Genomic DNA, 24,211 nt, shown 5'->3' with positions numbered 1-24,211 from the left:
AAGTCATCAAAAGAAGAGGACATTACAGAGTTGAGGTCATGTCAGGTGACCCCTGATCCGCAGTTTCCCACTGTTCTGCCACATGACAGTAATGTTTGTCGTATGACAGTCAAACCACGATGATATAGCGATGAAATCAGCTGATGTACATCACACGTCCGTAAAAGATGGCAACGGTTTGGGGTGTCCTTCATCCAGCAGTGGAATCGTCATAGCTGGTTATGATGATGAATCCAATGACTTACTTTAAAAAATACACGAAATTACTTTGTCTAATTCTGTTTTGTTTCAATAAATCATATTTATAACTGTTTTAAAATTATTTACCACATTTATTTTTTAGAACAAAATATGGGTCAATCAAGAGGTAAAATACCATTTATATTTGTGACTCAAGACATATGTAATGCATATATATTCAGTATGCATAGGTAGTCTCATTTATAAACTGCTATGGGCCACTGAGACACAGTGTATCTTTTACAAGGGTGTAAGCTAACAATGGCAACAGTGGATTTTTGATGGACTGCTAACATCTGGCTCAATGAGTCTTAGGCATCTCTACTGAATCATTAAAAAACCCGATGTGAGTTTAGCTTGGATGCTAATTGCAATTCCAATGAATTATATTAGTATGTTATTGTGGTGTTTAAATTATTACTGAAATATATATCCAAGGAAAATGACTGTGATTGCGATATGTTCATCTAATGGTGCGCGTGTAACAATTGTTTGATTTGTATGAATGCAAACTTCACGTGGCTCTTTCTTTTAGGCTAATGTTCATAATGAAGGAGACGGTACAAATGAGATGGAAATAGACAGAACAACGAAACAATACAGAGTGTAGAGACTATTCAAACAAAACAGAACCAGATAGCGGAGACGACAGAGACTGTACATATTATTGGTTCTTTCGGTAAAGTCACGTAGAAGGGAAATAATAAAATAATTACAATAAAACCTAATACAATTCTCACGACGTTTCGGCCACAACGCAAGAAGCCATTAGGGACGCTGTCTTTCCGACAGCTCTGTTTTCACCTGAGGATGGCTGCTTGCGTTGTGGCTGAAACGTCGTGAGAATTTTATGTTTCATTTTATTATTTCCCTTCTACGTGACTTTACCAAAAGAACGAAGAATATGAATCCCTGCAGTCCCGAAAGCTTTAAGTCGAAAAGAGACTGTACAGATGATACAAATCAGCGGTGTAGCTATCGAGTGCGCAGGTAGTGTCATTCCACAATCGATAGTAAGACCACGGGGCTAGAGGTGCCCAAGCGCTGGGCTATGAAGAAGGGGGCGAGTGGAATTGGACAGGGGGGCACTGCTTAGCCCATGCAAACCTTGCTACGCCACTGGAACAAAATAAATCAGTACAACAAGACAAACACTGAAGTGATCCTTTAATTGATTTGTGACCCTATAACGTGACACTTCATGAATCACAGAGGCGGCGGCAAATCGAGGCATTCAAAATTATCCAGCATACAGCGCAGTGCTGAGACACGGCAAACTCCCTTGCTACCACTGCTCTGTAAATGCTAAAACCTCACCGGCATGCAGACAGGCGTGTTACTCGTTTTGCACAACGTGAGCCTCACAGGATTCGCCAAGCCTACTTGGGTTAAAGAGGTATTAGGAGCAATGACGGGAGGTTCACAGGGCGCCACGGTGGCGAGATGTTAACTACCTCCACTGGTATACAGGAGGATGTGGGTTCGATCCCGACCCTGATGCCTGTATACTTGAAGTTTGCATGTTCTCCCCGTAGCGGTGTGGATTTTTATCCGAGCCCTCCGGCTTTCCCCTTCATATTTAGAAACATGCGATTGGAATATTTGGCTGCTATACATTTCAACATAGTAGGCCACTGCATGAGGCTATCATTTGTGGCCAGGTCGCTTCTGAAAATTAGCTATAAAGCTCAATGGGTCTGACCAGGTAAAATAAAAAATAGTTTTGATAGAAGACAGTGTTTACTGCAGCAGGAGCAGGTGGGTAGGGTAAGGACGTGTGCGATCAGAGAGACATTTTGGGTGTCATCGGAGAGGTAAGTAAGATACGGAAGGTTGCTCTGCATGTTGTTTCAGAACTTACCATCAAAATGAAGAGATAAAACACCCATCCCCAGCCAAGTTTGTTTTTTATGACGGCCACCAAAAACTGAAATAGATAGAAGTAAAGAATAAATATGGCACAAAAATGATTGTATGCAATGCAACACTCACTTTGATTAGCACAGTATTTTGAACTACACACATTTGCCTATGAATGTAACAGAATTCATAGCAATGGCAGAGTGGTTAACACACCACACTATTTAGCCAATGACCCCGAGATTGATTCCTGGTCGACGACTAACATCAGTGACAAGTGAAAACTGGGCTTCCCCTTCACCAACCTGCACTGAAGTATCGTCCTCAAAGAGGATGATAAGACATACTGTACACATATATAACGACTTTCAGTTTATGTAAATTAATTTCAGCGATTCGCTCGACAGTGGCATTTGGTGCTACGGGGAGTCTTCTAGCAGTAATGCACCTGGACTGACGTGGACACCAATGCATACGATTGGACAATCCTCTTCTTGGTTCTTTCGGTAAAGTCACGTAGAATGAAAATAATAAAATAATAAAAATAAAACATAATAGAATAATTCTCACGACGTTTCGGCCACAACGCAAGTAGCCGTCCTCAGGTGGAGAACAGGTCTGTCGAGGAGACAGAGTCTGAATGACAAGCCCCAGGCTTGGAGCGACTATTTAAGCTGGGAGGGAGGAGGAAGAGCGCCTTGACAAAAGAATTTGCATATCAAGAGAAATTTGGCATTTTTATGGGAAATGCAGATATGCGATTAGTACTACTTGTGAAATGCGTAGGAGGTTTGTGAATCCACTGCTTGATGAGGGGCTTCCCACACCGTGCAGGTCGTGGCGGCTATTTGACCAAACCACACCACGCTGGTCAGTGTGGTTCAATGAAATTGGGCAGGGAGCAGCATACACAGATTGCACTGCACTGCCCTCTGCTGCCCACAACATATCCCTGCAGTAGCCTATTGCAGTAGTCACCCACGCAAACACTATTTCGGCTTAAATCTGCTTAGCTTCCACAATCTGAACAGATCGGCCACTTTCCTGGTGATATGGTCATATGCAAGGGGAACCAATATGAATATGTAAAAATGTTGTCCTTCCCTCGCATCTCTGATTAGCACAGCTGGCTGCGCACGGTGCGAAAGAAGTTCAACATACACACACATATTCTTGGTTCTTTCGGTAAAGTCACGTAGAAGGGGAATAATAAAATAATAAAAATAAAACATAATAATACACACACATATATATAGTGGGTTGATTGGATGACGTCTGGACTTGAAAAGGAGAGAAAGGGGTGTTCTATACCTGCCCCGCGGAGGCTCCCAGGCTGCCCGTTCCATCAACAATCCCCGTCACAGTGGCCAGAGCCTCCTGGTTTCCCTGAACGGGCCCCTGTCGGCCCAGGTCTGCCGAAACGGCCGAGCTGATCAGATTTGCTGGCCCTCCCACGAAAAATCCTGCGCGAGTCAACAGACACAACTGAACAATCACTACGATTGTGACCTCTCATTTTGAACAATCACCAAACAAAAATAACTTGATTCCATGTATACGTAATCATAATAATAAAGATAACAATGGCATGCAAGTATGCCAGATAACTGCATTATGTATCAAGATGCGCTTAATAGAGGGTCCTGCATTTAAATGTTTGGCCAATTCAATTGCTGTCTGTTTTGTGTGCAGAAGGGTTAGTGGAAAAACATGGCGTGTATTCGGGCTGAACATTCAAATTCAGAGGGCAACTAAGCTGCTTATTGCTCCAATTTTTTTTTTAATACCTCTTAGTGGCAGGTCTGGAGTGTTTGTTTTGTTTATAAATGTGTCCCTACCATAGGAATGGGGAATTTTAACCTCGAACTCAGGGATGACCAAAGATAAAACACTGACTGCTTGTTTAAGCAGTAGGTATTGTGATTTAAATAAAGACATAGTATTTCTTTGCAGGATAAACTAACATTAACAATTGGCAGCATTGAAGGTTAAACATAATGGATTTGGAAAAGATGTTTGCACGTAAAATGTCTGACCTGTAACGCCCATTAATAAGCCATTCACCGATTTATTGTTCGGAGAATCTGGGGGAAAAAAAATAGCATAAACAATGTCATCGGCTCAAATTGCGAACAGGAGTGTACACTTGAAAACCCAAGTTTAATCACGTGCAGCTGTCAGGGTTAGCCTGGGTCAAACGCTCACATTTATATCCGACCAGCGAGCCCGTGGCGAGGACGAGCATGAGGGTGATGATGGGAGCTCGCTTGCCCAAACGGTCAGAAACCAATCCCCCCGCCGCTCCACCTGCAGCACAGGAGGCAACAACGTGGGTTATTAACGCACAATCAACTCTTGCTTATCCGTGGGCGGATTGTATGGGTCACTGATTAACTAAACTCATCCGCACCCGTTACGTGCAGGCTGGTCACAAGCGAGTCCTCACTTGATGACTCTGCTCACGTGACTGTAAACATGTCGGCATGGAAATCGATTACTTTAAGAAGTAATACAAACAGACGATACAATCCATGTCTTTTAGGTTTACTGTGTACTATTGCACCGATTGGTGTACAGATTCCTGCGGAGGAAGCTGGTAGGAACGTTGGGTTGCTCGGTCAATGGCCTGCAGGGTCAACGGCGGTGTGGTGTATTTGGCAAATATTCCCGACTGTGAGGGCGGGCACAAGCCGGCATGAGTAGGTTAAATGAGTTTTATAAGGGCACCACGGGGTGACCAGCCCCTCCCCACCCAGCACCACCCCTCCCACCCCCCACCCAGCCCCACCCTCCCCACCCAGTCCCTCCCCACCCTCCCCACCCAGCCCCTCCCCACCCTCCCCACCCAGCCCCTCCCCTTCCCTCTCCACCCAGCCCCACCCCTCCCATTTTTGGATGCACGACGGACGGACACAATAATCCCCTGTGGGCTGGTGCAACCAGGTGGTTCCTACCAGTAATTTATTGTGCATATATGCAGTGACTGTTCATGTCAACGTAATTATTTTTTCACGGTATATACAGTCAAACCTCTATTTTACGTTCTTCAGAGGACGGGAGAAGTTTAAGTTAATGCTGAGAAAGAGTCAGACCAACAACGAAGGCTATTTCCTGCCATAAAAATCGGGTACTTTATACTGTTTCAGACAGGCTGCATCTCTCACTCAATGCAACTCCAGATCCACATACACAAATACAGCAAGTATACAACAGATGACAAACAAATTCTGACTTAATTAAACATAACAGGTGATGGAATAAACTACATCTATTCCCTCCCCCTTAGTTACTCGTTAAGAATACAGTTTGGCTGTACATTTTGTCATCACCAATTTACGACGACGGGGTTTCACGGAACGCATTGTGATGTCGTAAAAGTGGGGACCGCCTGTACTAGATTTTAAAGTGTAAAAAACGGAATAAAGTAAATTCAGCCTTTTTAAAAAAAACGGCTGCCCGTAAGGGAGCAGCCACAGAGCCACATGCCAAAGAGCGACATGCGGCTCTTTGCCTGCAAGACCACAACAAGGATAAAGATGGTGAATAAAAGACCATGCTGATGATCAGCAGAGTTTAAGCTTAGAAAGCAGCGGCGGGGAACCTTGTTTCTGCCAAGGGCCATTTGGATATTTATAACATCATTCGCGGGCCATACAAAATTATCAACTTAAAAAATGAGCCTGCTATATTTGGTCAAACATTTAATTAACTCACCCCTAATATGATGGCTGCAACTGCTTCTCTTTGGTGAGGCGTGTGATATTAGCTGGTATTGATGATGTTGCTGATACTCGCAACTGCTTTTCCAGGTTTGCTCCTAGATGTATTGAATTTTGAGTCCCGCCTGCGGTTTCCTTGGCAGGACCACACTAAATGATTTTGCGGGCCTTATACGGCCCGCGGGCCAGACGTTCCCCACCCCTGTTATAAAGCCTTAGCAAATATTCATTAATTTTCTCTCTCATTCGCTCTCTCAATACAAACCGACGGGTGTTCTTTTGACCGACCGGCATGCAGCGTGTGGCGAATGCTCTGCGACGCTCACCGATTATTCCTCCCACGTCGTACCAGATGGACATCCGGTCTGCATCCGCCTCGCTCCAGCCGAAATGTCCCGACAAGTAGAAGGGAAGCCAGAAGAAGAACGAGTAGTTCACCAGCTTGAGGCAGGCATATGCCAGAGAGTACTGCGTACAAAGGCAAATATCCCCCGTATAACCTTAACAGACTGTTGGGGCAAGCGCTGTTAGCGATCACCGATGAAGGCCGGCACGACACATGAAGGGGTGAGTGGCCAGCACCACGCCCAGCCGCCTTTGTCTCCCTCGTGGCAATATTTACACATCGCACCAGGTACTCATTTGAGGCCGAGTCGATCTAGGGAAGGTTTAGGACCGGTTCAGATAATCGCCGCTGGTGTTGGCCGTGAGCGTGAAAGGAACTCAAGTCGCCGAGCGTGTAGTGCCACGTGCTAACCACTGCACCACCGCACATGGAGGCACATACACAAAAATGTGGAAAAGAGCACTCGGCCTTTGTGGATTACGCCAAAAACCACCAGCGGTTCCTGAAGAAGCGAATTGTGGTCTTTTTGTCTTAAGTCACGATCAAAATGAATTTGAGAAAATGGGCTCTGGTGTAATGGTAAGCATATGGGACTCGCAATCCAGAGGTCGCAGGTCGGATCTCCCGGCGCGGCAGTTAAAACAATGGACCAGTATCTTAAATCCACCCTCCCACCTCCGTTTACCCAGCGTCATAAATATGTACACCGCAGTTAGTCGAATGGCAGGTCGCATACAGTGGGGTAAAGTACAGGGACTCGCACTTCCTTCATAAAATCTGGCCAGCGAGGAAGAGTAGCACAACACCCTGTAGAGGGACACGATAAAAAATTTAACCCATAAAAACAAAAATTTTCACTATCAATCCTTTATATGCGTGGCATCGGTTTGATTTTATTATTTATTTCTGTTTTTCTTGAGTAAGAGTTTCATTTTTATCACATTGGTATTTTAAATTAAATATGAAAATTTTTTTTTTCAAAAAAGTGGAAAATTTAGGAAAAAAATTTTCACGAAAATAAATTGTCACGCACAACGAGTCTGTGTGCAAAATGTCAGCTCGATTGGATCACGGGAAGTGGGTTAAAAAACGACCGAAAGATTTGCACGGTCGTAAGCACGCAAGCAAGCAAGCAAGTGAACTTAATATAAAGGATTTAAAAATGCCTTGATTTGAGGCTCTTCTGCCAGCAGTGACGTGAGCAAGCAATTTCCTGGCTGAACCTTCACCTTCTACAATAATGAACACCTACGGGAAATCTCTTAACAAAAATGTTCGCTGCGGTTGGCAGCGACTCACTCACCAACGCCACACCAGGCAGACACACAGCCTGGAAGAAGCCCAATGCCGGAGCTGGGCTCACGGGGTCACCAAGCAGCGTAGTCTGCTCAACGGCCTCAGCACAGTTCACCGATTCGCCGGCTCCATCCTCGGCACAATCCGGAGCAGGTAATCCTGTGTGGTAGAGGCATGTGCACAGGTCATCTGGATCTTACTGGGAGGGAAACTAGACACTTGCTCTGGTGCTGGACAGTAGTGTCGTCGAAGTGTGGTTGGCATGGACCCTGGTGCAAGAAATAAAATTCCCCTGTGTCCTTTCATTGGCCCCTCACACGGAGCTTAATTTCATCCGGATCTGTCCAGGTCAGCGATGACCCGTAAATATATTTACACATCCGGCACACCACATCGAGTTTCCATATCACTCTGGCTCTGATTACAAGACAAACTCCACCCACAGTCCACTCATGTCCTAGAAATTATTTGGTGATAAAATTAAGCTCTGCCCTCTCACGTCACGTCTCCACATGCTAATCTCACATTCCACATGTGCGCACGTCTCTAACAAGGTAGACCGAGGAGTCTTGGTGTCACATGACCGGTTCACATAACGTACACCCACCAATCACAGTCACGTCTATGGCCCTCACCTCCACCAACCCTAACACCGATTGGTGTGATGAAGCATGGTGAAACAGCCTCCACGACTGAGGCAGAGTGCAGAGGCCTTCATCCAGCAGTGGATGGCAATCGGGGTGATAATGCTCGGTCCACGTTACGCATGCGCAAACACGTGGGGAGTCTGGGTCGCTACTTACCGACCTCCAGCGGAGAGCTGACCAGCCCAAAGAAGACGACAATTCCAGAGGCAAACAGGCAACACGCAGTGACCAGGAATGCATACTGCACGCAGGAACAAGCGGGAGACTCGCTCAGTACAAACTCTGTGTGTGAACGCTCGGCGCGTGTAACAATTCACTCGCACAGAGATATTTAACGAATTGTCAAAATGTTTCTCACTCGACTGTATTTTCTCCAGTTTGCATTCTCATTCATTCTGTCCAGCTAGCTTCATGTCCCTAAATGTGATGTACATGTAAAAGTACAGTCCGTTTGTCAATCCGCTATTGCATTAGGGCCTCGCCGTGCCCAGCACAGGTCCACACAGGTTCGTGAAGGTAGGAAGCGTAGACATGACAGCTTGAAGTGCAGTACAAGAGCGGATTTTGCTGCAATGGTATCTGCTGTATCACCACAGCAGTCTACAACACCTGCTTTGCGTGTGTGTATATCAGTTGCCCATCCAAGCACTATCAAGGCTCAACCCTGCCTTTAGTTTCTGAGATCTGATGAGATCAAAGGCGAATACAATATATGCAGATAATTTTCTTTGTAAAATACATTCTTCAGTGCATGATTTGATTCATTTTGGTTGCAAGATTAACACAATTATTCCTAATAACGCATTCATATACAGGTAGTCCCCGACTTACGATGGTCCGACTTACGATATTTCGATCTTACGATGGCGATAGTGATGACAAAATTGTAAAATATTTTACATTTCGCGCAGCAGGCAAACGCAGAAGCGTATGAGGTACGATACTGTACGTTGGGATGCTGCCGGGATGTACTGTACGCATATAGTTTATACAGTACGGTACTGTAAATTGCTCTGTTTTGCTAAATTATCACCATTATTTCAAACTCCTGGGTAGGCTAGGCCATTTTCGACTTACGATATTTTCGACTTACGATGGGGTCGTCGTAACGCATCTCCATCGTAGGTCGGGGACTACCTGTATTTATTTTCAAAGTAAACACAGTGCTACACACAAAGTCAATCAATGTGCACGCTGAATTAATCCGCTTGTGTCATCACGTGCGCCCGTCATGTTTCCCGTGCACACATTTTTTTCTGTAATCGAATTCTCTAACAACAGGGAGGCTTCCCTTAATGGAATAGCAGGCCAGCATGATTTGTATCCCCATCGCACCCACTCACCTCATAGCCAAACCGGAGCACGCCAGAGACGAGCAGAGCTCCTAGGATGTTCCCCACAGAAGCACAGGCGCTCCACAGCCCAAACACTAGCCCACGACTGTTGGAGAACACACCAAATGTACACAATTAATGTAAAGTAATATCGTTATTAATATTACTGTAATCTGTTGATATTTGAAAGTTGCAGGCTCAGTGCACCAGGCTGCGGCGTCATGCTCGTTAGAATTGAGAACCTGGTTTAATCGCACGCGGCTGAAGCCTAGATTCAGCCCCAGGAAACACAGAAACCCAGGGTCGACACTCACACGCCTGATATTAGCCCCCTCTTGTATGTATGTGTATATATGTTAAACTTCTTTCGCACCATACGTAGCCAACCGTGCTAATCGGAGGTGCGGGGGAAGGACAACAAAATAAACACAAAAAGGAGTTCTAAAGAAATTAGTTTTCAATCTAGATTTAAAAGTGCATCGCTCCAGTGGCTTCCTAATATTGGAAGGAAGAGTGGTCCAAACGGCAGCAGAAACGCATCCTGAACGAACTGGCCACTTATCTTCACCTGTCTTTGCCAAACCAGTTGCCCATGATGGCCACAACACAAGGCCATCCCGTGGACTGCAGCAAGCCATTGACGGCCCACATCACAGCATAGAAGGGCATGCTGTAAAAACCCAGCCACTCAGTCACAGAGCCGAACACCAGGACCTGCATCACACACAGCGAGGAGACAGCAGAGCAGAGCCTCCCTACACTGGCTGAAGTACCTAATAGTCCGATTGTAGTTTGATCAATGACAAACATTCATACAAGAACCAAGTAGCGCTTATATTTTGGATAGTCAACTCTCTGTCATCTGTGGGATGTACATTATTATAATATATATTTAATGTCCTATCCAAGGTGACTTGAAAGAGGTCAGGCAAAGGTCAACCTAAATTGTAATGTAGTACAGCACAGGTAATGATTATCTCTGCAGACTACTAGAGTTGTGAAGGTTTTCTTACCACAATAGCAGAAGAGCACATTCCTAGAGTCAGCACCAGGCGCAGGTTAAACCTGTCCCCAAGGTAGCCACTGATGTACAATCCCTGTGTACAACACAAAGTGTATTATTACTATGGGTGTAACGATTTATCATTTGATTAATATACACTTTTTTTACATTTTTGGTAAAAGTAATTCCACACCCCCATATAGCCAACAGACTGTTTTGCCAAGTCCTGTTAGTAAGCAAGTGTTAAATTTTGATTTAAAGCTTTCGTGACTGCAGGGATTCATATTCTTGGTTCTTTCGGTAAAGTCACGTAGAAGGGAAATAATTAAAAAATAAAAATATAAAACAATAACATTTTCACGACGTTTCGACTGCAACACAAGCAATCATCATCAGGTGTGATTGCTTGTGTATTTTATTATTTCCCTTCTACGTGACTACCGAAAGAACCAAGAATATAAGCAAGTGTTGTTAGTGCTTTTCGTGTTTTGTTACTATTTGCGTTTATCTTCTTGGTTCTTTCGGTAAAGTCACGTAGAAGGGAAGTAATAAAATAATAAAAATAAAACATAATAAAACAATTCTCACGACGTTTCGGCCACAACGCAAGCAGCCGTCCTCAGGTGAAAACCAGGTCCGTCGAGGCGACAGAGTCTGAATGAAACAGCACACGGGCTTGGAGCATATATATAAGCTGTCAATGCGCCCAGCTTATATATATGCTCCAAGCCCGTGTGCTGTTTCATTCAGACTCTGTCGCCTCGACGGACCTGGTTCTCACCTGAGGACGGCTGCTTGCGTTGTGGCCGAAACGTCGTGAGAATTGTTTTATTATGTTTTATTTTTATTATTTTATTACTTCCCTTCTACGTGACTTTACCGAAAGAACCAAGAAGATGAATCCCTGCAGTCACGAAAGCTTTAAATCGAAATATTTGCGTTTAGTTTGTTGTCCTTCCCCTGCACCTCCGATTATCACGGTTGGCTATGTATGGTGCGAAGGAAGTTCAACATACATACATACATACACATGGAGACCAGTATGGTGTACAAGGTGGGTGGTGTGGTTAGCACCATACCCAGCTTTATTTGTATCCCCTGGGGAGGCCCAGAGACCACTCGCCATGGATGTTAGCCAGGTCGCCAGGTTCGCAGCGCAGTGCAGTAGCCACTGCACCAACGCTCCGCGCTCAGGATGGAGACACCAATACACACTGCTCTACCATTCAGGGAGGCTGGAGTGCAATTTTCTCAAAATGGATATGTACCACAGCGTACGAGAAGAGGAAGATGGTGTCCAGCGCTCCCAGGAAGAGCGATGCATTGTTTTCGTCGGGAAAGAGCTGATGAGCTGACCACACCTGTTGGAAGAAATCAATGTTAATAACCGTATAATTGTATTACAAGGAAGAGCAAATGATCTAGCAAAGTGATGCCGTTACAGTATGCGCAACTAACATTTTATACGTTTAAAGCCATGCGAGAGATTGACAATGAGCAGAACTTAATGGTTACATTGGTTGTGCTATAGAGAAACTGGTCTCCGCTTTAGGCACTTTTGGAATAGCCTTGGTGATATAACTAAACTTAACTCTTTTCATGATTTGTAGTTTGCAATAAAACCAGAATATCAGTGTAGCAGCTCATGATTGGTTTTGATCATTTCTATTTTTATAAGGCCGGCCATGGTTTGAGAGGGCTTAAAAGACTGCATTAGTTTCGACCGAATGAAATCTTACATTAGTCTACAAAAAACGACAATAATGGCAATTTATGTCAACGTGTCTAGTCTAGGATCTGATTGGTGACATGTCTGCGGTCAATGGTAAAAAAAAAACATTTCTCCAATTCAACTTGCCCATGTGGTTAGTTGGCGTCTAAAATATACATTATTTGGTTTTCTGTTAACTTCTTGAATAGTTTCATACATAGTAGAGGTTTTTTTCTTTGGAGGGGGGGCTAATGGGTCTGTAATTATTAAAAAATATTTTCCTACGTTTTTGAATGGAAGAACGATTAAAATATAATTTGATGATTGACAAAATATATTTATATGTGAAGTATGGGAATTGACGGCAGGAACTTCTTGACGGGTAACACACTTTTATTAAATCCTTTAGGTATCACAATACAACGTGTGGTCTCTCTTCTTCCTCCGACACACTCCACTAATCTCGTGTAAGCTCTAGGCCTCTGGCTACACCCGATACACTTGACTCGTGTAGACCCTATGCCTCTGGCTACACACAATATACTCGACTCGTGTAAGCCCTATGCCTCTGGCTACACAATACACTCGACTCGTGTAAGCCCTATGCCTCTGGCTACACAATACACTCGACTCGTGTAAGCCCTATGCCCTGGCTACACATAGTACATTCGGCTCGTGTAGACCTATGGCTACACCCACTACACTCGCCTCTGGGTTACACAGAGTCCCGGTCCCCTTAGGACAGCGGGGCTAGGTACCGCAGGGCTCTAGGTCTTCATCCCCGTCTTCCTTCTTCGCTGGTTACACCCTCCCCTTACGCCTGTGTGCATCCCCTTTTATAGCCCCTGCTCACGAGGGACGGAGCTGATGCGGCTTCGACGTGAGCGTCGTTCCTTAATGACCCAATCACGACGCACTCTCTCTACGATCCGCTTTCCCCAGCGCGTGTTAACATTACTCCACCAATCACACTGCGCTGCCACCTGATCACTCCCTCTCAGCGCGTCACCGCCCACAGCCAATCGGTACCCCGTAACCCACGACCCCGCGCTGACCCCTGATCCTCCACCGTCAGCGCGCGTCACCACCTACACAGCCAATCATCACGCACTGTGCATACGATCCTTAATCCCAGCGCGTATCACCTCTACATCACCCCCTCCCACATAGCTTGCAGCCGGCCCGGCTGTTAACCTACAACACAACATAACGCAACGCAGTAATAAAGAACTCCACATCCCAGTGTGCCCCGTAACACAACAACAACAACATAACACAACCTTAAATATGAAGCAATATACAGCCCGACGAACAACACAATAAAAGCGAACACCGTAAAACGAACGCGCCAAGTGTCACTGTGACCCACGCAGTGCCGAGGCGCTCCGGCTGCCTCGACTCCGCACGTGGTAGGTTACACAAAGTAGCGCGACCTAGCGCGAGTCCGTCTGGCCGGTCCGTCGTATGGAATGGGACGTTGGCGACCGTCCGGTGTCTCCGGCAGCTCTAGACGGCACGGATCGGGCCTGGAAGGACCGGCCCCGCCGCGAAGATCCGGCCGCCGGTGGTCGGCAGCTGTCAGTTCCGAGACACCTGGGAGCGGATCAGGCGGAGACATGTGAGGATCAAGCAAAGACCTTTCCCCCTTAGGGTCGTCGGTCACGTCACATGCTCGGCCCTCACGACACAAGGGGAGGCCATATGGAGGCGAGAACGGTTTCAGTCGGGAGGGGTGGACGTACCAACGGCGTTTTCCCCATTTTATCTGAACGCACTGGGGGCGTGCAACCCGCACGACCTCCACGGGTCCCCGCCACGGCTTCAACAATTTAGGTGACGTAGCCAAAGGTGCCTGAGGGCAATGCAGCCAGGCCCTGTCACCTGGTTCCCAATTGTGCACGGACACCTTCCGTGCCCGCAACCGCTCGTTTGCAATTTGGCGAGCCCGTGAATTAAGCCGTGCGGCCTCCCTTGCCTCTGTCAGCTTATGAATATTGAATTTAATATGCTCTGCCAATTTCGAATTAGTTCGTGGTGCGGGCAGACCCAGCTGCGTTTCCATGGGCGGGTCGGCTTCCCGACCGTACATCAGATAAAACGGGGAAAATCCCGTAGCTGCATGGGGGGCCACTCTATACGCGGCGAGGACCCCAGGGACCTGCAGGTCCCAATCAACATGTGCCCCACACACCTGCTGGCACAACATAGAAGTCAATGTCCTGTTAAGCCTCTCCACCATCCCGTCCGTCTGCGGGTGGTACGGGGAGGTACGCACCTTCTTGGTACCCAACAGGTCGCACACCTCTTGCAGTAATTTACTCGAAAAATTTTTCCCTTGGTCAGTCAGCAAGCGTTCGGGAGCCCCCTTGTCCAGGACGTAGCCCTGGACAAAGGCGTCCGTCACAGCCGCCGCCGACTGGTTGGCGAGTGGCCACGCCATAGGCCACCGGGTAAAATATTCGACCCCCACCAACAGGTACTTATTACCCCTAGGCGTGACCGGAAAAGGCCCCAGAATATCGAGTGCAACGAGCTCGTTAGTGCGCGAGACCTGGATGGATTGCAGCGGTGGATTAGCTGCCACGGGCGGTGGTTTCCGTCTGGCGCACTCAACACAACCCTTCAGAATAATCACCACGTCACCCCCCATTCCCGGCCAATAATAGTCACGCTGAAGCAGGGCAAGCGTTTTGCTAACTCCCAAATGCAAGAGGCGTTCGTGTGCGGCCAAGACAATTTTCCCCTTCACAGCAGAAGGCACCACAATCGCGTGCCGCCGGGACAAACTGTCCCATCTCATTAACAGGCCTTGCTTAAGTACGTAGGAGCCAGTTCGTTCATGGTCGCCTTCGGAACCCCCCGTCCTTCGGCGCAATGCTAGCAGAGAGCTGTCCGCCATTTGGAGATGGCCCCACTCAATCAGCGACAGTGAGAGCAGCGAGTCGTGACCCCCTGGGGTAGCGGGACCATCCCCAATTGGTGTGCCCGCGGTCGCAACCAATGCCCCCTCGCCTTCCGTAACTGGCGGTCTACAGCGCGCCGATCCCGATAAGCACGCACATTTGTGACAAGGCAACAATCGCGACAGAGCATCAGCATTTGTGTGTCGCGCGCACAGCGAATCGACCCATTCGAGGTCCTCCTTCGGATTAACGTTTTGCGTGGGGCTCGGACCAGCCTGCGCAACCAGCCGCTCTTCCGCAGGGACCTGCGCCGCGTGAGCTAGCACGGTGCCCTGCTGAATGACGGCCGGCCGCGACCCAGCGTTTAAACCCCTGACAACCGGATCCCTGTCAGCCCCAACCAAAGTGTGAGCCACCGACAAATCGAGACCTCCAACAGCCCTATTAGAAGGACCCAAAAGCGTGCCTTGATCCGAGGTCTCCCTCTCCCCTGGTTTCCGCAACCGGAGGGGAATTAACATTTGTGAACCCGGGGGCACGTGCACGGTCTGTGTTGCTAACGCTTGTATCGTAGCGCACGCCGTCCGAATTTCAGTAGGGTTCGTCAAAAATGAAATACGGCGACCCGATGGTAGTTCAATGCAACGCTGATCAATGAGAATTTTGATGGGCATTTTTGCCAAAAAATCTGTGCCCAATAGACAAGGAACCGCCAGGGAGGACGAAACGAAAACGGGTCCCGACAATTTGATATCCCCAATGCAAATAGACGCCCTAATCTGACCGATAATGCCCAACGATCCCCCATTAGCGGCGTAAAATGGCACATCCACTGGAAGCAGCGGACGACATTGTACAGGGAGAATGTTGTAAATGAGATCCGATATAATAGTCGCCGATGCCCCCGTGTCCACTAACACCCTGACCTCGACCCCATCAATAGATCCCGTAACGACGGATGAACCCGCTCTGGCAGCCACTATTCTGTGCCCCAACTCCGACCATTTAACGTCTCCCCGGACCCGGCCGAACCCCCCTCGCCGAACCGAATCCCCGAACTCTACTCGGCTCTCCCCCGCCGCGACGCGACGACCCATATGTGTCGAGTATGCGGGCCAAGCATGTGAGGTGCCGCGACTTGCCGGGGTTTGCAGGGACGACTTGGGGCCTTGGTCGTCGTCCAGCCGAGGTCCCATGGCGCGCTGATGTGGGGCGCGGCAACCGGAGGCCACGTGGCCACGAAGGCCGCAGTTATAGCAGGTGATGACAGTAGTCGGAGATCTCGGTTGCTCCAGCTTGCGGGCCGCTCGCAGAGGCGAACGACCCCCCGACCTCCAGTCCCCCGCTCGTCCCGCGATGAACGCGTCCTCTCGTGGGCTGACGACTTGGGGCACGGTGTCAACCGGACCCGGAGTTGAGGCCACGGCAGCGTTGCAGACGACCCCCTGCTTTCGTTGAAGGACCTCGTGCGCTTGCATGCTCGTGGCGACCCGTAATGAAGAAATATCGGTCTCGTCGGCCGTGTTGATGGGGACCCCCAGGTCCTGCGCCAACTTGAGCAGCTGCTCCAAAACCATCGCATCTTGGCCCTCCTCGTCCATACGAGGGAACGCGGCGTCAGCGAGAGCGAGCAACGCCGTGCGGTAGGCGAGCACGGTCTCCGTGTCCGCCTTCCGTCTTGCGTAGAAATGATGGCGGCACGCCGAGGGAGGACCGTAGACTTTTGCCATGAGAGCCAGCGCATCCTTGAGCGTGGAGCGGTCCGACCTGCGTGCGGACGTGAAGGCCGCGAGCGCGTTGTCGTCCAGCATGGCAGGCAGTGCCCGCAGTGCCGTAGCGTCGGACCAGGCGGACATCTCTTGATGCGCCAAAAATCTGCGCTGAAATTGGCTCCAATCCCCGCCTTCCGCCTTGAATGCTGACAACGTGGGAAGGCGCTGCTGAAAGATGAAGTCGTCCTCCTCCTCGTGCTTCCTCTCTGCCGCCCCGTCGGCGTGTAAGATGGCGGCCCCAGCGGCGGGTGTGTGATGGCGGTCCGCCGCGCGCGTTGGTGACGTCAGCGGGCGCGCATGGAGAACCGCTGCCACGTGGTGATGGCCGTTCCCGCCAAAAGTCGGTGCAGATGAAATGGCGGGAATCGCCAAATCGTTTTGGCGGGAATCTGCAGGGCGACCCTGTAGAACGTCGGCCGCCGTCCCCGCTCCTCCCGACGAGCTGATCTCCGCCAGGATGGACGCGGCGGCGAGCAGCAGCTCCGCCAGACGGGAGAGCGCTTCGCGAAGCACGGCGTCAGTCCCCCGTCGCTCGTCCGGCGCCGTCGGCGGATCCTGCCCCGTGGGCAACTCCTCTTCCTCACCCCCCGATGCCAGCTGGCCCGCGTCGTCGAGGTTGTCCCCGTGGTCAATCCCGTGGGTCCGACGGCTCCCCCTTGTATCCATGCTTGGAAGACCGTTTCACTTCTGACGCCAGTTGAAGTATGGGAATTGACGGCAGGAACTTCTTGACGGGTAACACACTTTTATTAAATCCTTTAGGTATCACAATACAACGTGCGGTCTCTCTTCTTCCTCCGACACACTCCACTAATCTCGTGTAAGCTCTAGGCCTCTGGCTACACCCGATACACTTGACTCGTGTAGACCCTATGCCTCTGGCTACACACAATATACTCGACTCGTGTAAGCCCTATGCCTCTGGCTACACAATACACTCGACTCGTGTAAGCCCTATGCCTCTGGCTACACAATACACTCGACTCGTGTAAGCCCTATGCCCTGGCTACACATAGTACATTCGGCTCGTGTAGACCTATGGCTACACCCACTACACTCGCCTCTGGGTTACACAGAGTCCCGGTCCCCTTAGGACAGCGGGGCTAGGTACCGCAGGGCTCTAGGTCTTCATCCCCGTCTTCCTTCTTCGCTGGTTACACCCTCCCCTTACGCCTGTGTGCATCCCCTTTTATAGCCCCTGCTCACGAGGGACGGAGCTGATGCGGCTTCGACGTGAGCGTCGTTCCTTAATGACCCAATCACGACGCACTCTCTCTACGATCCGCTTTCCCCAGCGCGTGTTAACATTACTCCACCAATCACACTGCGCTGCCACCTGATCACTCCCTCTCAGCGCGTCACCGCCCACAGCCAATCGGTACCCCGTAACCCACGACCCCGCGCTGACCCCTGATCCTCCACCGTCAGCGCGCGTCACCACCTACACAGCCAATCATCACGCACTGTGCATACGATCCTTAATCCCAGCGCGTATCACCTCTACATATGTAAATATTTAGTAAATATTGACTTAAAGCATTGAAGGAAGATCGAGATTTAAAAAAAATATATAAGCAGACGAGAGCAGGTTGGAGTGCTTTTGGAAAACCAACTTGACAACATAAAGCAACATACTACCGGTGTAAGCATTTTTTTATCAGTGAATATTACCTGCTATGCCACATAGATCACAAACGTGGACATTGACAAAGAAAATTAAACAAAAATGGAAAAGGACACAAAAAGAAGCAGAGAGAGAATAGGCAATAAATGAAAATCAGAGACATTGCTTTGTCTATTCAGGAAAGTAGATAAGGCTGGGCAGGGACACACCGCTGGTAAGGATGACAACCGATGGACAAGACTTTGTGACAGAATGAGATGTTTCTTGCAGGAGTGAGATGGATTGTGGCATTTCATGACCGTGACCGATTACACCAGCGTGGGGAGGCCTTCATCTAGCAGTGGACAGACATGGCTGATGATGATGATCATAGGAATGTGGAATTCCACCACTGGTGCAGGGCTATAATGTGGCACTGAGTGAAGACTGTCTGTGTAATCTCACCTCTGGTGGGTATAGGGTCCCCGTTGATTCGTTGGTGGGTGTACCCGTCCACTGGACCGACAGGCTGACTTTAACATTGCTAAATGTTTTTCGCGTCACGTGGAAAAATGCATAGCTGAAAGACAAGGGGAGACAATATATGACATGCACAAAGACAGGCAGACATTATAGCAATTTTTTTTTAAACACACTGGTTGGCCCCATACCAAGTGGTATTCTTTTCAAGGGAGATATTACATAGCCCAGCTCAGGCAAGCTGCTATCAAGCTTGGAGTGGATCGGGGAGTCTGTTTGTATGGCACCCAAGCTTTATAATTCCCTGCCATTTGGGGTTAGGAATTCACAGTCATTAGAGACTTAGAAGTCCCAGAGGAAGACCCATTAATTTAAAAAGGAGTGCTCTCTCCAGTTCTCTATCATGTCACAAGATGGTATTTCTTTCCCTGGTGACTTATCACTTATTTTCCTCATTTATATGCACGGTGGTCTGAGACCCGTTGTTCAAGTGCACCTTATGATACTAAATGATTATTCTTAAAGACTAAAATTTCACAAAACTTTCACAATTAAAACCACTGACTACTTGTGTATAAGTGTCATTTCAGAAAGTAAACTTCCATGAATTCAGTATTTCTATATTAAAAATGACATGATCCTTTAACCCATGTATGTTTTAACATGTGTCTCTTTCAAGCATGCAAAAATAGATGTCCTTATCAAGCCAATTAATTTTCTACTATTGCTGACAAATGTTGTCGATAATGGTGATGAGGCCAAGGTTGCTGAAGACACTAAACACGATGATGCCGATTCTACTCTAAATGCTGGTGCAAATAATAATTAAATTGCTGCTAAGGTTAGCATTGATTATGATGAAATTATGGTAGGCAGTGTGTACAGTTTGAATGGGTTTGAATGTGTCCCCTCCTATGTATGGGTTATTCACCTGCTACTCCAGTGTTCCCACTCATAAAATACTAAATTGACCAAACATCACAATACATCCTGTCCTGAAAAACAACCTTGACATGAATTATTACTTCCTGATTAAAGGTCACTTTCATTAAGCATGGATTGATTGACCTTTTCATTACATACTATTCTTAAGTTCACAATATATGCATTGAATTATGCACTCAACAGCTGATGATTCATGATCAATGCAAATTCTATTAAATTGTTATTTTAATGTATACAGCACGTAATTTTCAACAGTGTTTGATCCTGTATTCAAATCAGTTGGGGTTAGTATAATAACGATCTGTATTCCATAACTGTGGAAGAGACATTGACACTTATGTAGATGGGCTCTTCTACATTCATACGGTATATCAAGCCTCTCTTGAGTATAATGACCCCACAGATTACTATTATCAGATGGCTGATGTTGGATTCAAGCCAATGAACTCTGGACCCAGAGTGGGTGAGAACGCCACCAAACCACCCGGTTGATACAATCAAAAGTTAGGAAATCTATTGCATATGCATGGATTATGTAACACTTTAATATAGGCATTTCTTCCAAAGTAATTTATTTGCAGTATGGAAGCTGACGAGCAGCCGTCAGGCAAGCCACAATGCACTTGCATATCTACAAATACTAGTCCTCATTTGACCTGGTATGTGTGTGCAAGTTTTGGGCAACCCTTTGATCAATTTTCCCTTTTCCAATAGGGCAAGTCCCGAATGGTAACATGATATTAGACTACAGTTTAGTTCGTATTTAATCGCCCCCCCCCCCTTGTTAAGGATGCACAGACACGCATAATGTATAAACGCTTTCAACCTTGGTTAAAAAGTAATAAAATTAGATTTTGGAACACAATCGACATACCAGTAAACATTGATTCAGCTGCAAAAGTGAACATTGACAAAAGTGTACACTACACGTGATATGGACGTGCATTTTATATCGCAAGAGCACCAAGATAAGAAACACAAATGATGCACACTGCAAGAAGACTGCTGGCAATATCCACAACATTAATAACACATGGGACACATAAAATAACAGAATCTTAACATTTGGAGAACGTTTCTAAGAACACAGTTGGATCACATGACCTAGAAGAAGTACAAGGCTGAATATAAGTTTGATGGAGCAACAGAACTGCATTCTGTTAACAAATATGTCATCACCACTGGTTACAAGAGACGTAACATTTAAAAGAGAGCAATTAACAATGGGAAATATCACGTAATATTGGGCGTAGGTGGCCCGCAATACTGCTTTCAACCAACCAATGAATGTAATTGCACAGCAACAAATACGGACTGCACAGTCTGGGCTGAATACACCATCGACCACAGCGATACCTAAAGAAGGTGAGTAGGAAGACACAAAAGTGGTGATGGGTCCAGCCCCGTCTGGGGGCCTCAGGTGTCATTATTGCTCTTTGTGTCAAGGGAACTTCAAGAAGTCAGCTTCCCTGCAGACAAACACAATCAATCATGCATGCACACACACAAACAACAAAACTGATCAATCAGCATGAGCAAGGAGCCCACTACTATGCTACCAAGTGTCCAAGCGTTCAGCCAGTAGTAAAACATTGGGAAAGCTTTCATTTCCAGTGGGGTCACATGGATCCAATAATAATTGTAAGTGTCCGTTTAACACATAGGCTTTACTGACCAATATTATCCATAAGGTTGTTTGGGTCAGATCGCATAAATATAAATGTGTCGAAAATCCACCACCACCCGACACAGCCAATTAGTAAGGTTTGTCACGTAAACGAAACACATCAATTAGTTACTGGCTCAGCATGTCGTTGTGTTGTAGAGTAAACCCACACTATTTGCAAATCGAGTACGTTTTGCCGGAAATTACACCTAGCCTCATCAGGCGACAGCCAGCATTGTGGAGAAATCCTCCTTTTTCGGTCTTAAATAGTGTCGGTTATCCAAGAAAACCTCACCGAGTCTCAAGCCTTTTATCAGGAGGATCCTACACTGAGATGTTAGGCAAATTGCATTATTGTTTGGCACGTAAACTTAGGTCGACAACCCAAGCACATGAAGGTTTAACACCCAGAGATCCAGAAATAAGGATTCAAATAATCAATTTGCTGTGTTGCCATCTCCAGAGGACCCTGCAGCCCAGTGGGTTTTGGCATTTTACAAACCCGAGATGCACCAACCCTCGTCTCCAATGTGCTGTTTCAGTGTTTCAGTTTCATTTAATTGGTATAGCCCTGTGAGCCATTCGGCTCTTGAATCGGGTGCAACCACAACAAACCAAAAACATGAACAAGAAAACATCTTAAAGTGACTATGCGCAAACATAAAAATCCAGGAAAAAGCTGCAAAATCTTCCAGAAAAAGCACCGTGTACACCAACGCTGTGTACAAAAATCCCAGTGGGATGCAAGTCAAACAACAACAACCACAAGGCAACTTAGATTAAAGCCATCATTCTAACTCCGTACTACAACAAAAAAACATGGCCAAACCAAAAAACTTTTCGAAATCACCAAAATAAAGCCATAAGCAATGTAACAGTGATCATAGGAACTGTGACCGAAATTTCACAATAAACGACATAAACAACATGTACCACCAAACCCTGTAGCCACACACGAACACAAAACCTGATTCGGTGGCAAAGTAAGGGATGTCATCCAGCCAACACACTTCCACTTCGCCAACTCATTCGACCTGATCCTACAGCTGCTGTCATGCCAACACCCGTCCTCCAAGATATGCTGTTTACCGTGACATCACCACCAAGTCATTTCCCCTTTTTACTCAATCAGCATGTCCTGCATGTGGCTTGGCTTCCGGTAATTGACGAAATCGCAGGGTCCTTCTGCATTGATTTGGTCAGAGTTAGGAGTGATAAAGTCAAGTACTGTGATTGAAAGGGGTTAACATTTTCCATTCCTCAATGTGATCATTTCCTGTACAGAAGCCCTGAGCCAGTGATGGATAAAACCATTTTTTCCTGGATTTTTCTGTTGCGCGTAGTCAATTTAAGATGTTCTTTGTTCATGTTTTTGTTTGATGCGGTTGTACCCGAGTCAAGAGCCGCATGGCTCACAGGGTTATACCGAATAAGTAACATTAAAAAAAAACTTTTTTCAAAGCTCAGGTTTCTGTAAAATGTGAACGAAATTAAATTTCTAAAATAAATAAAAAGAAAATATTCTTTATTAACATGTCATAACCACATCGTGGTAATGCGGTATGTAATTATCAAAAGTAATATTTTAAAAAACTTTTTTTTAAACACGCTTTTATGAAATGTACCTTACTAGTAATGGAAGAACTCCACGACTCCAGGAAGTGGCCCAGAATCTTGCCATAACGTAAGGGCCCATGGCTAATTACAGCCAACGTGAGTTGGCTGTAATTAAAATAAACATATAAAATAAATTTTAAAAATATTTTATTTTATTTTTTATGATAGAATATGGTATTGCCATCAGTAAGTCATAAGTATACCAAGTTTGCAGTCGATACCACATTGGGAAGTGTGTTAAAATTGAGTAACAAGACAGCAACAGAGTGAGTTAATAGAAAGCGTGTAATGAATTAAACTTAAAAACTAACAAATTCTGCCCACTTCACAGAGTGATACTCATTTTATCGACCTCAAAAGCATGATGGTAACAGCAGTAATGAAGCTTTATCATTCAGTTGAAGGCAGTTATTGTACGTTTTATTTATTTGTGGTTTTGCAGCACTGCCAATACAAAAACATTTAGTTTGTCAAGGGGGTTATTTTGACCATACTTCACCTCGCTGGTTATTGTGGGTCAATCAAGGGCTGCGAAATGACTCCGATATTTCGCGACATCGGTGATATAAACGATATACAGAAATAAGCACGTATAATTTACGAGCATTGTCAACAGTAGTAAACCGTATATCGTCTTAATTAGATTCTATAACACTGTACCGTAAACACGGATATAGATATTTGCTGCCTTAAGCCACGAAATAATCCCCCCACACAGCTGGCGAAACCGTAACGCAACTTTCAATTAGAAACTCGTCGTCAAATCGATAGGCACGTACCTTGGTGAATGTTTATCTCCTTGCCAAGACGCCTCACGCGATCATTTAGCGCCGTTCATCTCCCTTCTTCCCCCCTTCGTAGGAAACGCATCAAAGTGCCGCATTTTTCATTTTTATTTTCACCACAAAACGCGAGAATTGACGACGAACGCTGATTTTTGTTTCGTTTAACAACAAAACCCTCACCGCCGAGCAGGTTTTCTAAAAGGCTTGTTTAATAATTAACATGTAAACACACACACAAACACACTCTCTCGTCTTCACGAGGGAGAAGCAGAGGCTTCTATAAT

The 24,211-nt window shown here is 46.6% G+C and overlaps 1 protein-coding gene across 1 annotated transcript in view; it reads right to left on the bottom strand.

The window, feature by feature from the left end:
• The window catches only part of LOC133356803 (sugar phosphate exchanger 3-like), a 29,160-nt gene extending 4,949 nt beyond the window's left edge, over nt 1-24,211 (bottom strand). The window contains exons 1-14 of the mRNA XM_061574497.1: nt 23,922-24,211; nt 21,216-21,328; nt 18,900-19,014; nt 11,714-11,806; nt 10,456-10,539; nt 10,011-10,156; nt 9,452-9,548; nt 8,265-8,349; nt 7,469-7,620; nt 6,146-6,287; nt 4,306-4,407; nt 4,137-4,184; nt 3,412-3,563; nt 2,102-2,167 (exon numbers count right to left, since the gene is read on the bottom strand). Of these exons, the coding sequence (XP_061430481.1) occupies nt 2,102-2,167; nt 3,412-3,563; nt 4,137-4,184; nt 4,306-4,407; nt 6,146-6,287; nt 7,469-7,620; nt 8,265-8,349; nt 9,452-9,548; nt 10,011-10,156; nt 10,456-10,539; nt 11,714-11,806; nt 18,900-19,014; nt 21,216-21,286 (1,353 nt within the window). The 5' untranslated portion in view covers nt 21,287-21,328; nt 23,922-24,211. The remainder of the gene's footprint in view (nt 1-2,101; nt 2,168-3,411; nt 3,564-4,136; nt 4,185-4,305; nt 4,408-6,145; nt 6,288-7,468; nt 7,621-8,264; nt 8,350-9,451; nt 9,549-10,010; nt 10,157-10,455; nt 10,540-11,713; nt 11,807-18,899; nt 19,015-21,215; nt 21,329-23,921) is intronic.

Source organism: Lethenteron reissneri, chromosome 55 (genome assembly GCF_015708825.2).
Source record: "Lethenteron reissneri isolate LAM-NWPU_2019-01 chromosome 55, ASM1570882v1, whole genome shotgun sequence".
NCBI lineage: Eukaryota > Metazoa > Chordata > Hyperoartia > Petromyzontiformes > Petromyzontidae > Lethenteron > Lethenteron reissneri.
This window is presented reverse-complemented; position numbering and strand designations above follow the sequence as displayed.